At 38.8% G+C, this 12,454-nt stretch overlaps 1 protein-coding gene across 5 annotated transcripts in view; it reads right to left on the bottom strand.

The window, feature by feature from the left end:
* kif13ba (kinesin family member 13Ba) overlaps positions 1-12,454 on the bottom strand; it is a 91,316-nt gene continuing 78,862 nt past the window's right edge. For 2 of the 5 annotated variants that reach the window (XM_005169867.5, XM_017351794.3), the window contains exons 33-40: positions 10,265-10,420; positions 9,633-9,710; positions 9,468-9,521; positions 9,252-9,366; positions 8,165-8,298; positions 5,989-6,054; positions 5,055-5,727; positions 1-3,932 (exon numbers count right to left, since the gene is read on the bottom strand). In XM_005169867.5, the coding sequence (XP_005169924.1) occupies positions 3,724-3,932; positions 5,055-5,727; positions 5,989-6,054; positions 8,165-8,298; positions 9,252-9,366; positions 9,468-9,521; positions 9,633-9,710; positions 10,265-10,420 (1,485 nt within the window). In that variant the 3' untranslated portion in view covers positions 1-3,723. The remainder of the gene's footprint in view (positions 3,933-5,054; positions 5,728-5,988; positions 6,055-8,164; positions 8,299-9,251; positions 9,367-9,467; positions 9,522-9,632; positions 9,711-10,264; positions 10,421-12,454) is intronic. The other 3 variants (XM_005169869.5, XM_695118.8, XM_073928369.1) reach the window with 3 other exon arrangements.

The following is a 12,454-nucleotide window of genomic DNA, read 5'->3' as shown; positions in this document are numbered from 1 at the left end:
TTAATCAGTTCACTTTTTATTTGTCTTTTCCTTTTCAGCCAGATTATTGTACAGTCAATATAAAAGAAATTATAAATGAAATATTATACATGATTATTCTTTGGATATCAGCATAGAATTGCAGATAATTAAATTAATCAAACCCAGCCTTGTGCTCCGATTGAACTATCAAGATGCAACTATGTACAAAACAAACAGCATTCACACATATACTGAAATATATGCGACAACTTTCAGGACATGAAATCATCAGGACAGGCACAGACTAGTGGTGAAAGATGGAGCTGTTCACTCACTCACTGCTAAGAAAGAGGGAAGGAGACATTTTTTATTATTTTTTTTTTTTTACAAAAACTAGAGCAGCAACTTCCTGCCAAGAGCTTCGTCTGACATCTGTGTAAACAACAGGGCCCAGAGCGTCCTTCAAAACCTCTTTTTGAAAAAGCGGGAAGGATTTCAAACAGAAGAAGAGCACAAATATCCGCACCTGTATTTAGCATCGACTTCAGAAGGCCACCGTTTGGTTGTTCAGATATGGCTCTGTGCCACTTTATGACAGATCAAGACATCACTGCTACTGGAGACTACATTGTCGAAAAGGGGTGTGATGAGTTAGAAAAATAGTCAATTGCACTTGAAATGAAAGAATACCAATATAAACACATTTACAAGCATCTATGATTGAAATCTGGGGTCGTGGAAGGAGATCAGCTTCAGGAAGTTCATTTCCCCTTTGTAGTCAAAAGAAACAAGCTAGGTTCAAACTGTCAAATTCCTACTGTGTTTTGAGTGTTATTGCTAGAAAGAAATACCTAGTAGAGACTTGTCAGTTCAAAGGCAATCAGTCAGTTCGTGTATTACCTTTAATATAATACTTGGAGAATGACTAGCTGCTAACGTGATCCAGCAGGTCTTAGAGTCTTGCTGTTGCAGCAACAGTCAACTCCATGTGTGCGTTTGTTTCGTTTTTTTCTCCATGATGAATGAGGCACAGATTGAGATACAAAAAAAAAAAAAAAAAATTAAGCAAATTAAGACTGGTTTATACTTCTGCGTAGTGTGATCACCATGACCCACGGCGCATGCCTTGCACGTTGCCATGCGTTTATACCTATGCGAAGTAGGGTCTCTCTGCGGACTGCAAGACGGGTGTAACTTGTAGTAAGTTAGAGGCATAACCTACATGTAAAAACTATGGTGCTGTACATCAGTTATTAACGTCTACACCTACTCCACACCTAAACCCAACCATCAGTTATTAACGTCTATACCTACAACAACCCTGAACTCAACCATCACAGTAACGTACAGCCACGAGTTGCGGAGGTTTTCATACTTGACGCGCTCGCCATTGTACTAATATTTGCAACCACAGGGGGCGACGCCAAGAGGGCAAACTGTCATGACAAAACAGATGAAGTTGTCAACAAATTGCATTGAGGAGTTGCTAAATGAATGGATATAATAATAATAATAATAATAATAATAATACATCAAATGAATTGGTTATGAATACATCTGGAGAAAACCTATGAAAACATTTGGTGAAAATGTTATCTGGTAAGTTTTTCCGCCATCTTGGCAACAGCATTTCACATGGGATCTCAATAACTGAAAGTTACCTCTTTTCTAACTTACTACAAGAAACGCACGTTTATGTTACGCCCCTGTCTTGCAGTTTGCAGACACATTTGCTTCGGCATGCTGTTTGTGTTGCTCTGCAATAACACTTCCGAAACACTAACTGGCAGTAGAGTTTCTTCGCAGGTGTTTTGTTGTTGATGAACACTGCCTTGATGTACAAGCATCTAAAACTCAGTATTCTGAGGCAGGAACCGGCGGACGTGCAACAACTTTAATCATAAGGTAAAGACAAAACTAAATTTCTTCATGGGACTCGACACTTGTAAACACTCGCTCCAACATGTTCGCTCGGCTCTTGGTCCCACCCACACTCGTAACCGCCACCAAGCCGACCGATCACACAGTTTGAGCAACACATCGTAGCGACATGTAGTTAAATATTTTGAGAGGTGTGTGTCAGCGTTGGCCATGGCGAGGATTGACCGCGGGAATGCTGCGTTGGAGCATGCGCTTGACGCAGAAGTAAAAATCAGCCTTTAGTTTTTAGACCGAACACAAACTTCAGGACATCACTTCATTTGAAAACAAATAAAAAGCAATGTGAAACCGCCGCAGAAACTCATCTTTTCGCAGATCGAAATTTCGAAATTTTTTAAAACGAAATTTCGAGCACCAAACCCAGTGAAAAGTTGATTTACAGTGGATCCTTGGTTAGTTTAAGTTAATTTACAACAAAACTAAAGCGCCCTTTGGGCACATAAGCTATCGACTAGAAATCAAATGTGCAAATTAATTTTCCATTCATGGGATTTTTACACTTTATAAAAATCAATGTACATACCTACAACCATTAAAATATATTTGAATAATTTGATATTGCATTAGACTTCAGAAATCGCAAGATGATTTCCACGAAAATAGAATATAAAAGGAATGAAATAACACGTCTTTCTCTATCCATCTTGATGTGAACAAGAGTCATATCAGTATAGAATCATGCGTCTTTTTAAAAACTATAGAAATGTGTCCACTCTGCGCATACTGCTAATATATTTGTGATTTTAGATTTTGACTAAATAAGATGAGGGTATTGTCTGTAAAGGGAAAAATTCATAAAACTGGAATGTGCTTTCACCGTGACCTTCTTGCGGAAGAAAGACCTTCTTGTCTTTACAAACCAATCAAACTGAGCTACGTTAAATTGTCACTAAATTGCAGCACAAAGTCATTTTATGTTGAAGTAGTTTCAATAACCCAATTCCAATTAAAAGGCTGCTTACTAAAACGAGCCCCAACCCATCAGATTGTAAATAAGTCCTCTAAAATGATTTCTTTTTTTGTTCACTCCAATCATCAAACCTATTAAGAGAGAGCCTAATTAAGCCAGTCAATTAAGCCTGAATGTGCCAATTTAGTCAAGTCTAAAAACTCTCCATGTGCAATCAAGGATACGCACCGAGCTGGCAGTTTAATCTTAAAATACTGATAGGCAATCCAAAACCAAATAAAATATTCCATCTTGTGGTTTTAGTCATGCAATCACTGGCCAAGTAATAGTAGTACTCAACAACATGAAGAAACCGACATCAATCCCCTGCATTGACCTGCTCAGGGCGATAACCTTTCTCAAAATATATGCTTGATAGCGGCTTAGAGCTGAAGACCAAACAGGGTGTCTTAACACACTTCCATTAACTCTGATCAGATCCCTGAGATACATTGTTTGTCTACCATAGCATTTATTACGTTCTAACTAGTGTTATCAAGGTGCAATGAGGGATGATGACCAAAGAATGGGTTGACTTAAAAGGCACATTCAGGAGACAAGTAATCGACTACTGACTGCACAGACAGGACAAATCAAGCATAATTTGTAGTATTTGTAGACTCCGGGGCACAAACAAAAGAATGATGGGTTGATCCCAAAGACCCGGAAGATTCATTTATGGTCAAACCCAAGAAGACTTGCATGTTAAAAAAATCCATAGCACTCCCACATGCTACACACTAGCACAGCACCGAAACTGATGTAAGGGAATGTTGTACCACCTCCATGCAAAATTGGGTATAAGAATGCTCCATTAGCCCAAGCACAGTGATGGATAGAGGTGGAGGTTCTGTCCTGCTCAGCTCAGTCAATTAGCTGGTCCAGGATTTGCGATTCTCTGCTTTCTGAATGGCAGTGCCGGTTCCTCCCCTCAGCTGCTGACTGAACTCCCCACTGCGCCGGTTTTCATTGTGTCTTTTAGAAGCTTCCCGGCGGCTCAGTCGATCTGGACGGACAAGTACTCCAAAACCAGGGTTGCATCGAAAGTATTGGTGGCCCTCGACAGAACCATCGTTCTTACCTGGTGGACAAGGGATACAGAAGAACAGGGTCTCATCAAGACCAATACTGTGTCCCAATTCCCATACTATCCATCTTAAATAGAATTCAAAAATCAACCCAGGCTCATTGTGGAAACGTAGTCCCGCGGACGTTTTTGGAGACCGCGGAATACGTCCCGGGAGGTACGTACGGCTGCAGTTTTTGTTTTTGCGAATCTGCGAGAGGCCGCTGTTGTGCGCTTTTCCGCATTTCAAACGTCTCTCATGAGTGCAGTTATGAGTGCAGACTGCGCTACCGGCCAATCGGCTGACCCACCCTCCTCCTTCCCTAAACCCAACCAATTTTACAGATTGACCCGCCCGCCTCACTTCCCTAAACCCGAGCAACAGTTTACAAAAGCCATCCAAAAAAGAAAAGCCCTGATTTTTTTTTCTACCGCGTTTTCGGATTTCACCGCATTCTCACCCTGTTATAAAACTCGTTCACTTAATTTTTGGGATTCTGTTTTTGTCTTACCTGATTGCTGGAACCACTCTTCCCCGGACTCGAAACCGATCACTGTGGTCAACTCCTCTCTGCATCTCAAGCCTGTCGACGTACACGGTGAGCTGAGTGGACAAACGGGTTGCAGCGGAAAAGCCCTCCACAAGGAGGTAAGCGGTCGGCCGGCCGGCAAGCGCGAAAGGGAACAGCGTCACACCGCTCCGCAGCGTTCGCTTGAAAAAAATAAATGCAGCCGTACGTACCTCCCGGGACGTATTCCGCTGTCTCCAGAAACGTCCGCGGGACTACGTTTTCAGAATGAGCTTGGGTTGTCAAAAATAAAATTAGTGTGTCCCAAGTCATAGTATGTTGATAATCCAAAGTTACTAAAAAGGTCTAATTCCGGTAGCAATTCGAGGTACAGTTGCTTATTGTGATGTGTCAAGATGATTGACAGGTATACATAAGGAATATAATGCCCCATTAATGAGAAAGTATTATATCCGAAAGCTTGCATACTCCTGTTACACACTCGAAAGTATATACTTTTTCTATAAACATTACATACTTTTAGGATGTAGCATAAGTAAGCAAATTGGTATGCAGCATCTGTTGACCTCTAAGAAAAAGTTGTCAGATAATAGAGTACTTGACATACCTGAGGGAGTGTCCAGCTCAACGCCGACCCAGACGCCTTCTGAGAAGTGCGTTGGACCGATGTAGCGGACTGTGCCGGACTTACTGGTTCCGACAGTGACTCTCCCTCCAACCTTGAGCCAAGCAAGTTCCTTGGGTTCTGCATCCTCGAAGGTGATCTCCAACTTCTCCAAGATGTTAGTGGTTGCTTTTCCATCACCGTCTCCAAGAATGTTACTGAAAGACCTGAGTTCATTGGCTTTGACCTTCTGTAGGGAGAAAGGGTTGTCCGTGGAGGTACTCAACACTGGGTTTGTCTGTAGCTGTGCTTCCTGCTGAGAGGTGGTGACGCCATTCCTGTGGGCCGCCTCCTCGTGTTTATGTCTGTCAGATCTTATCCCAGCTTCTACAGGAGCAATAGAGGCATTAACAGGGGTTGCAAGACATTCTTCACTGTCCTCCCCTCTTTGCCTGGATGCTACAGAACCCAGCTGGGTATTGGGAGTAGGGGTAAGGTCCCCGCAAGCTATGGAGACATCGGAAAGGGTGGCAGTGGAGACGCTAGTAGAAAAATAGCCACTGGAGGCCTCGCTGATGGGGCTCAGGGGCAGGTCATGCGGATCATGCATAGAGGATGGGGCATCAGGAGCATCTGAGTGTCTGTCTGAAGAAGGGCTCTTCCCCATTACTGCAACCTACGGGGGGGAAGCACGTCCAAAACCACAAGGAATATTTAACTACACCTCAACTTATCATCTGACTCTCACATGCTAGGAAAACCACAGATTTAATAGCATGCAATTTACATCACATGCAGGAAAGAAAGTCTGGCCTCTTAAAAATATCTTCCTAGGCTATACTTTTGCAAAAATGCAAGTCTGTAAGTCAATTCATCATTCATATTTATTTAATTTCGCGAAAGACGGAGCATGAGATCAGAGTGGAGATCTACTTACCGGTTCTATTCTTACTCTTCCTTCATCAGGGTTGTTGGCTGTTTGCATCATTATCCGTGGCATATGCTGGGGAGATGAATGGAACGCATTAAATTTGTTTTTACGATTTCAGTAATGGTTTTCAGAGAGGCGGCACAAAGCTTGATTTAAGTGTCATGGGTTCATTTTTTATGTTGGGAGCCTTTGGATTACGTTTGATCTAATGTACTGACAGATCAAAAGTCTGTATGCAGGGGAGGACTGATGTAGACGATGAAATATCACTGTCATATTTTCCCCCTTCTCTACGCCTCTGTAGAAAGCATGCTGGGAGATATGATGAAAGGGTATGGATTGACAATTAATCTTGGGGAAATTAAACACTGGAGTTTATCTGTGGACTCCTGTCTAACATATAATCAGGTTTCCCTGACATGATTTACTTTGACAAAATGAGGACACTGTTTTAATCATGGAAAACCAAAAAGCCCGCTTTTCTCACACACACAAAAAAATCCACCAGCAAGCAATAAGGCTTAATTTAAAGACTTAATATGCTTCATATGAGGTGGATAATATATCATGGATACATCTGCAATGTAGTAACATATGGGATTTCTGTCTATATGGAAATGAAGCAGCATGAAGAGAACAACGTTGCACTAGCATCTAAAATTGGCTTAAATTAAATCGGTCAAAAGCATTTGCATGCCTCTTTGATTACCTCATATGATTTACTCATCTAAATGCAGCAGATTTCTGACAGGCTTTGTAGGCACTAATTCTGCTATTTTTATGACGGATCCTTCTCATTTTTTATATATTCATGCATGAATCACACCATGAAGCTACTGTACAGAAATGTCTGTAAGCATAAATATGGCTCATACTTTGAATAAATGAAATGAAGGGAGAGCTTTGAAATGGCAACAAACTTAGAGAAAATCAGTGAATCTCATTAAAAATGCCAAGAAAAAAAAATGTTTTTTTTGTTACAACAAGAAACCAAGTTTTACCTCAAGCTTTTTAATCTGCTATACTGTAACATCAGCATCAACACAAAATTACACTTTTAACACTCCAGTCCACTTACTGGATATATATTATATTTTATGCGTGCATATAAATTCTTTGCATATTCATTACAGGTTTTAAATATTCTTTTGCTTTTAGCATAAACAATGATCTGGAAAGTTACGATAAAGAGTTCCTACTATAGGTTTTTGAAAAGTACCTTCTTTGTAATGTGCAACACAGCTCTAAGTGAGTGAAAACATCCAGCTGAGGGTTAAATCTGAAAATACACCTGGTTTACAAATATCTTTTTTTAATAAAAGATTCGACTCAGAGTCGTTTAAATGATTCTTTGTTCGTCTGAATATTTTTTCCTATTTGTATCGACGTCGACATGAAACTATTGCAAATATGAATTACCTGATCTAGTAAAACATGAATGCGCCTTTTCCTTCAGACACTAACAGAGTGCGAGGATCATAGGACTGATCATGATGCGAAGATTACCATCACTAAGATATGGCCAGACATGCGACTGAGGGGAATAAAGGGTTAAAGTTCATTTTCACAACAACAACACAGTATAGCCAACCGTGTGCTGCGTTTGTTCCTGTCATTTTTGATGACAGGAATGATTGATACAATAACCTGCGCTGCAACACGGGATTTGCTGGCCGTTTGTTATTAAACAAAGGATCAGCAAATACTACTAATGTATGGGACATTGTCAGTAACTGTTATACAGTTTGTATGGACCAGTTTCTTCTTCCTCCAGATCCTCTAACTGCTTCCTTCCTACACAAGTGTGATTAAAACGGTTCGCTTTCTGTACTTAACAAAATATGTATTTAATTGTGTGTTGTAACTTGTAACCGCTCAGCGTGGCTTGTAATCAGATATCTGTTATAGATCAGTGCTTGTACTGTCTCAGGTTAAATCTCTATTGGCTATTTCACATATTGCGTCCAAAACTACGATGAAAACGTGACGTGTGCTTCATCCTTTATCGATTTAAATGCATGTTTTGCTCGTGATCTCCTGCTGTTTGTTGCTATGGCCATCGAGACCCCTAAAATCAAAATATGACCTTTTATAATGCATAATATTGACTCACCCAGGCAAATAAAGCAAGGTTTTGCGCATAGTTTACTTAATAAATTAAAAGTCGAAAATGAGTCCAGACCTGTTGGGAGTGTGGAGAGGGTCTCAAATCTTTCTTTTCATCGCGTACAGGGAACAGCGACTTGAGCAGCTTGGGCATCTGTGGTACCAGGGCCTTGACTGGGGAGATATAAGAAGCAGCAAGCCCTGAAAAACCTGAGGGTGGGTCGGGAAGGAGGCAAACAGCAAGGTAGAGGTGTGGAGAGAGAGACGACAATGGTGGTGAAACAGGGACAGATGTAGAAAAGATATAAAAGGCGTGCATGAAGACAGAAAAAATGTTGAGTATATACAAAAATGTCACTGACATTTTTTTAGAGAGATTACAAATAGACAAGGTGAAGAGAAGTTCAAAAAGACTTGGAGAGATTTCAAGTGATAACCAGAAGGTTGCAGGTTCAAATCCTAAAGTTGCATAAGCATTGACACGTTTACAGCATTGAAAGTTGAAATGACAGACAAATAAAGAATGATTCATGGAAAAGGGAAGAATATTTTATAGGGATGCACTGATATGTAGATTTTAGCAGATACTGAAAGGTCTTTATATTTGGAAGCCTATAACTGATATATACTGTAGATGGATAAACACAAAACTTTATGTACATTTTCCTGAGCAATTGCTTTTATTTTAAAATCCTACACTCAAAAAAACTGTGTTTATTTTGTGCTCAAATTACTTGATTAAAATGAACTGAAACAACACAATTTTTCAGTTTTTTGGGGGGGTAACTTAATTGTTTTATGCTTAGTCCACTTAAATTCGTTAAAACCAAGCCTACTCAATTTCTTCATGTTGACCCAACACAAATCGATTACGTGGAACCCAGCATTTTTTACAGTGTATAACTGCAGAAGACAAAGAACCAGCGAGAAAACATCTACATCTATAATTTCCCAATATAATCTGCAAGTTACAAGCAAGTCCTTTTTATAATATATAATAACCTCATTTAAACCCATAAATAATCCATAACTTATAATTGATAAATTATTATTTTCATCCAATTAAAAATAAGCATTTATCAGCCGATATCGTTAACCGATATATCATGCATCTCTATTATCTTATTGCAACAATCATTACATTTATTCCATAAATGTCATACCTTGTTCAGGGTCCTGACTCTGTGTTGGAGGTGTAGGAGGTCTGGATGGTCGTGGCAGTGTTTTGCTAAACCCGGAAGATGTTGCAAAGATATCCTGCTGGCTTTCCCAACGATTCTTCCATAAGCAAATTGAATATCAAAGGTTATTTCCTGTGTTATTAACTCCCTATTTCCTGTGGTCTACCATGTGTCTTGTTTTTCCCCATAGAAGCTTACCTTGTTGTCATCCAGAACTGAATTTAGTGACAGATCCTGTCTGCTTCCAGATAACTAAAGGAGAAAGAGGTGATTTGGGAAGAGATCACAGCAGGCTCTGATGATGCAGAGTGTCCTTAATATTTCTGTCTATTAGGATGACTGTAATGCTGCAGATGCTCTTACCCGATGCACACTGGGAGAGCTGAGACTGCGTCTGCTGCCCTTGCCTTTTCCTGCCAAATGCTCTTTCACAGCCACCTCCTGGAGCACAAAACAGAAACTGATTTACATGATGGAAAAACAATGAAGTACAGTAATTTTAAAGAATCATTTTAAGGTAAATATTGCGCTTTTAACATTATTCTTCTCTGTTTCACTCCTCAACAAAAGTGATTTAAAAAGTCTTGTGAAAATAAAAGGGTAACACTTTAAAATAATGGTCCATTAGTTCATGTTGAAGCATTAATTAACATTAACCTAGTTTGAAGCATCTTGTAAAGCATTAATTAATCATAGTTCAACATTTCCTAATCCAAAGTTGTGCTTGCTAACATCAGTTAATGCAGTATAAGTTAAGATGAACTAACATTACGGTATATAACTTAAATCACATTAGGTAATGTTAACAAAGATGAATTAATACCATAATAAATGTATTAATAATTGTTTGTTCTTTTTAGTAAATACATTAACTAATAGACCATTTTTGTGTTACCAATAAAAGTACTAATAAAAATTTAAGGTAGTGGTTTACTGCCTTTGGTGAAGCAAATCTATCTGTTTGCTGGATTCAGATTTTTAAAACATGATGTGACCTGTCTCAGGCGGTCCAGTGTGAGGATGTTCTCCACAGCCAGGACGCTCCGTAGGTACTTCTCTATGGCAGCTTCATTATCTGAGGATTTGGGGTTCTCCGCGCTGGCGGCCACTCGGGCCAACATCTCCCTGTCCTCTGAGCTTTGACTGTCCTGCTGACGTACACAACAGAGAGAAAGTAGGGTTTGAGAGATGGTTTGCTTGTTAACGACCTGGTTTAAAAAAACAAGTTTCAATAATAAAAATGTATGTCTTGTGAGCAATAGCCTACTAACAAGGTCTTTAGTTGTAGATAGCTCTGAAGTGATCCATACATTATTAAAAGACAATTTCACCTACTATTACAATTTTTCCGGCAAATAAGTCACTTTAAATCCTCTGATGCATGCTTTGACTTGTGCAAGACATCAATAAGACATGCACAGTTGTATTGGTGAACATTTATAATTGCAATGATATTTATTGTAATTTTTAAAACTGTATTGCACTAAAATATATATTTGTTTTAAGCTTCTAGTTTTTATTTCACTTATACATGTATACCAATACAACTCACAACCATTTAATTTTGACCAAGTGAATCTTATCTTCTGGAAAATACTTCATAGTGTTTAGCAAGACCTTAAAGGGCCATGAAACCCCCTTCTTTTGGTTCAAGTCTACCTCAGAAATAAAACAATTTAAAAATTCTCTGAGATGGGTGAGCAGAGGGAGGAGTGGGCGTGGCCAGCAGAGCAGGGGAAAAAGAGGAGCGAACAGTTGGCTCACAAAATAAGACAAACCGTGAGGACACCCATGATTTTATAGTTTACAAAGTTAAAATGCAAAAAAAAAAAAAAAAAAACAGTAATTTAATGCCCTGCTAAATTTGTTATTCGTAATTTCATATACACATAACCACAATTTGTTCTATCATTATAAAGATAATAATGTTTATATAAACTCTATAAATAAGGAGGACTTTTCTCCTTCTCAATCCCCCGGTCTGAATGCAGACACAGTGGATAGCAGTGCAGAAGGTCTCTTGCCCCATCTATTCCAACCATTAACCCTGCCGGTAATCTGGAGGATTTTAAACATAGGTGAACACAGCAGCACAGATATAAGCACATGCTCTCATGAATAATTAGGAAGCAGGGTCTTCTCATAGGGCAACTCCGCTATAAACAATATTGAGAAATCGTCATCACTCCACTAGAAGATTCGCGCTACGTCAACGATTTTGATCACGCCCCAAAATCTTTTTAAACCCAGAAGATGAAATTAGCTGACAAAATCTCAAAGTTATTCACTTTTCTCCACAATTAAAGCTAACAGGTGCTAATGTCGTCTTAAATGATGCTCAACAGACATAAATCTGTAAAACAAAAAATGTAAAAAGTACTTCAGGGTGTCTGGAGCAAATCAGGCAGTACCCACTTGAACAGAACTGTGCTGAAATGGTTTAAAAATGTGAAATACCACAGTTGTATACTTCAGAATCACAAATTTTGAGATCTGTCATTTTTTATACCACCACATCTAAATGTTAAGTTTTTGAAAACTAAACATCCTTGTAAGAGATGATCCAAACTAGTAGAGGAAAAAAAACACCCAATGCAGTCAACTTTAGGTAGTTACCCAAAAGTTTAAGGATAAGATTTCATGAATATCATGAGGAAAAATATGAAATAAAACAAAAAGGACAAGGATAGAGTTAAAACCCCTTCTTCAAAGGACTGAAATCAACTCAAAACCCTAACTGCTGCACTAAGTTTCACAGTGTCAGACAAATCAATGTGAAGGTTAGGAAATTGCATTAATTGCTACAAAACTTGGGATTTCATTCTTTCACATGCTAATAAACCCATTTCTTGTATTCTGCAACATGTGTGAGAGCAGGTTATCGTGTGTTATATTAGTTTCTGTTTTGAAATAGTACCATAAAGCTTGTATTTAGAAGTGTCTTGTCAGAAATTAATGTCTTAAATTGCTGATTATATTACTATGCTAATAAAAAGTAGCTTTAATCTACAGATGTTAATGTTTAGTTGATCACTGGATGATTAGTTTGATCAGGCATAAAATAACATTTCTGTTAGACTCACAAGTAAATTATTACTATGTTCATATTTTGAAAGAGCTTTTTTCAGGTGATTGCAAAGTACACACAATTATAATTATTGTGCTGTAAGTACGTTTTAGTATGT

Source organism: Danio rerio, chromosome 17 (assembly GCF_049306965.1).
Source record: "Danio rerio strain Tuebingen ecotype United States chromosome 17, GRCz12tu, whole genome shotgun sequence".
Classification (NCBI taxonomy): Eukaryota; Metazoa; Chordata; class Actinopteri; order Cypriniformes; family Danionidae; genus Danio; species Danio rerio.
The sequence above is the reverse complement of the archived record's forward strand: the minus strand, read 5'-3'. Positions and strand labels throughout refer to the sequence as shown.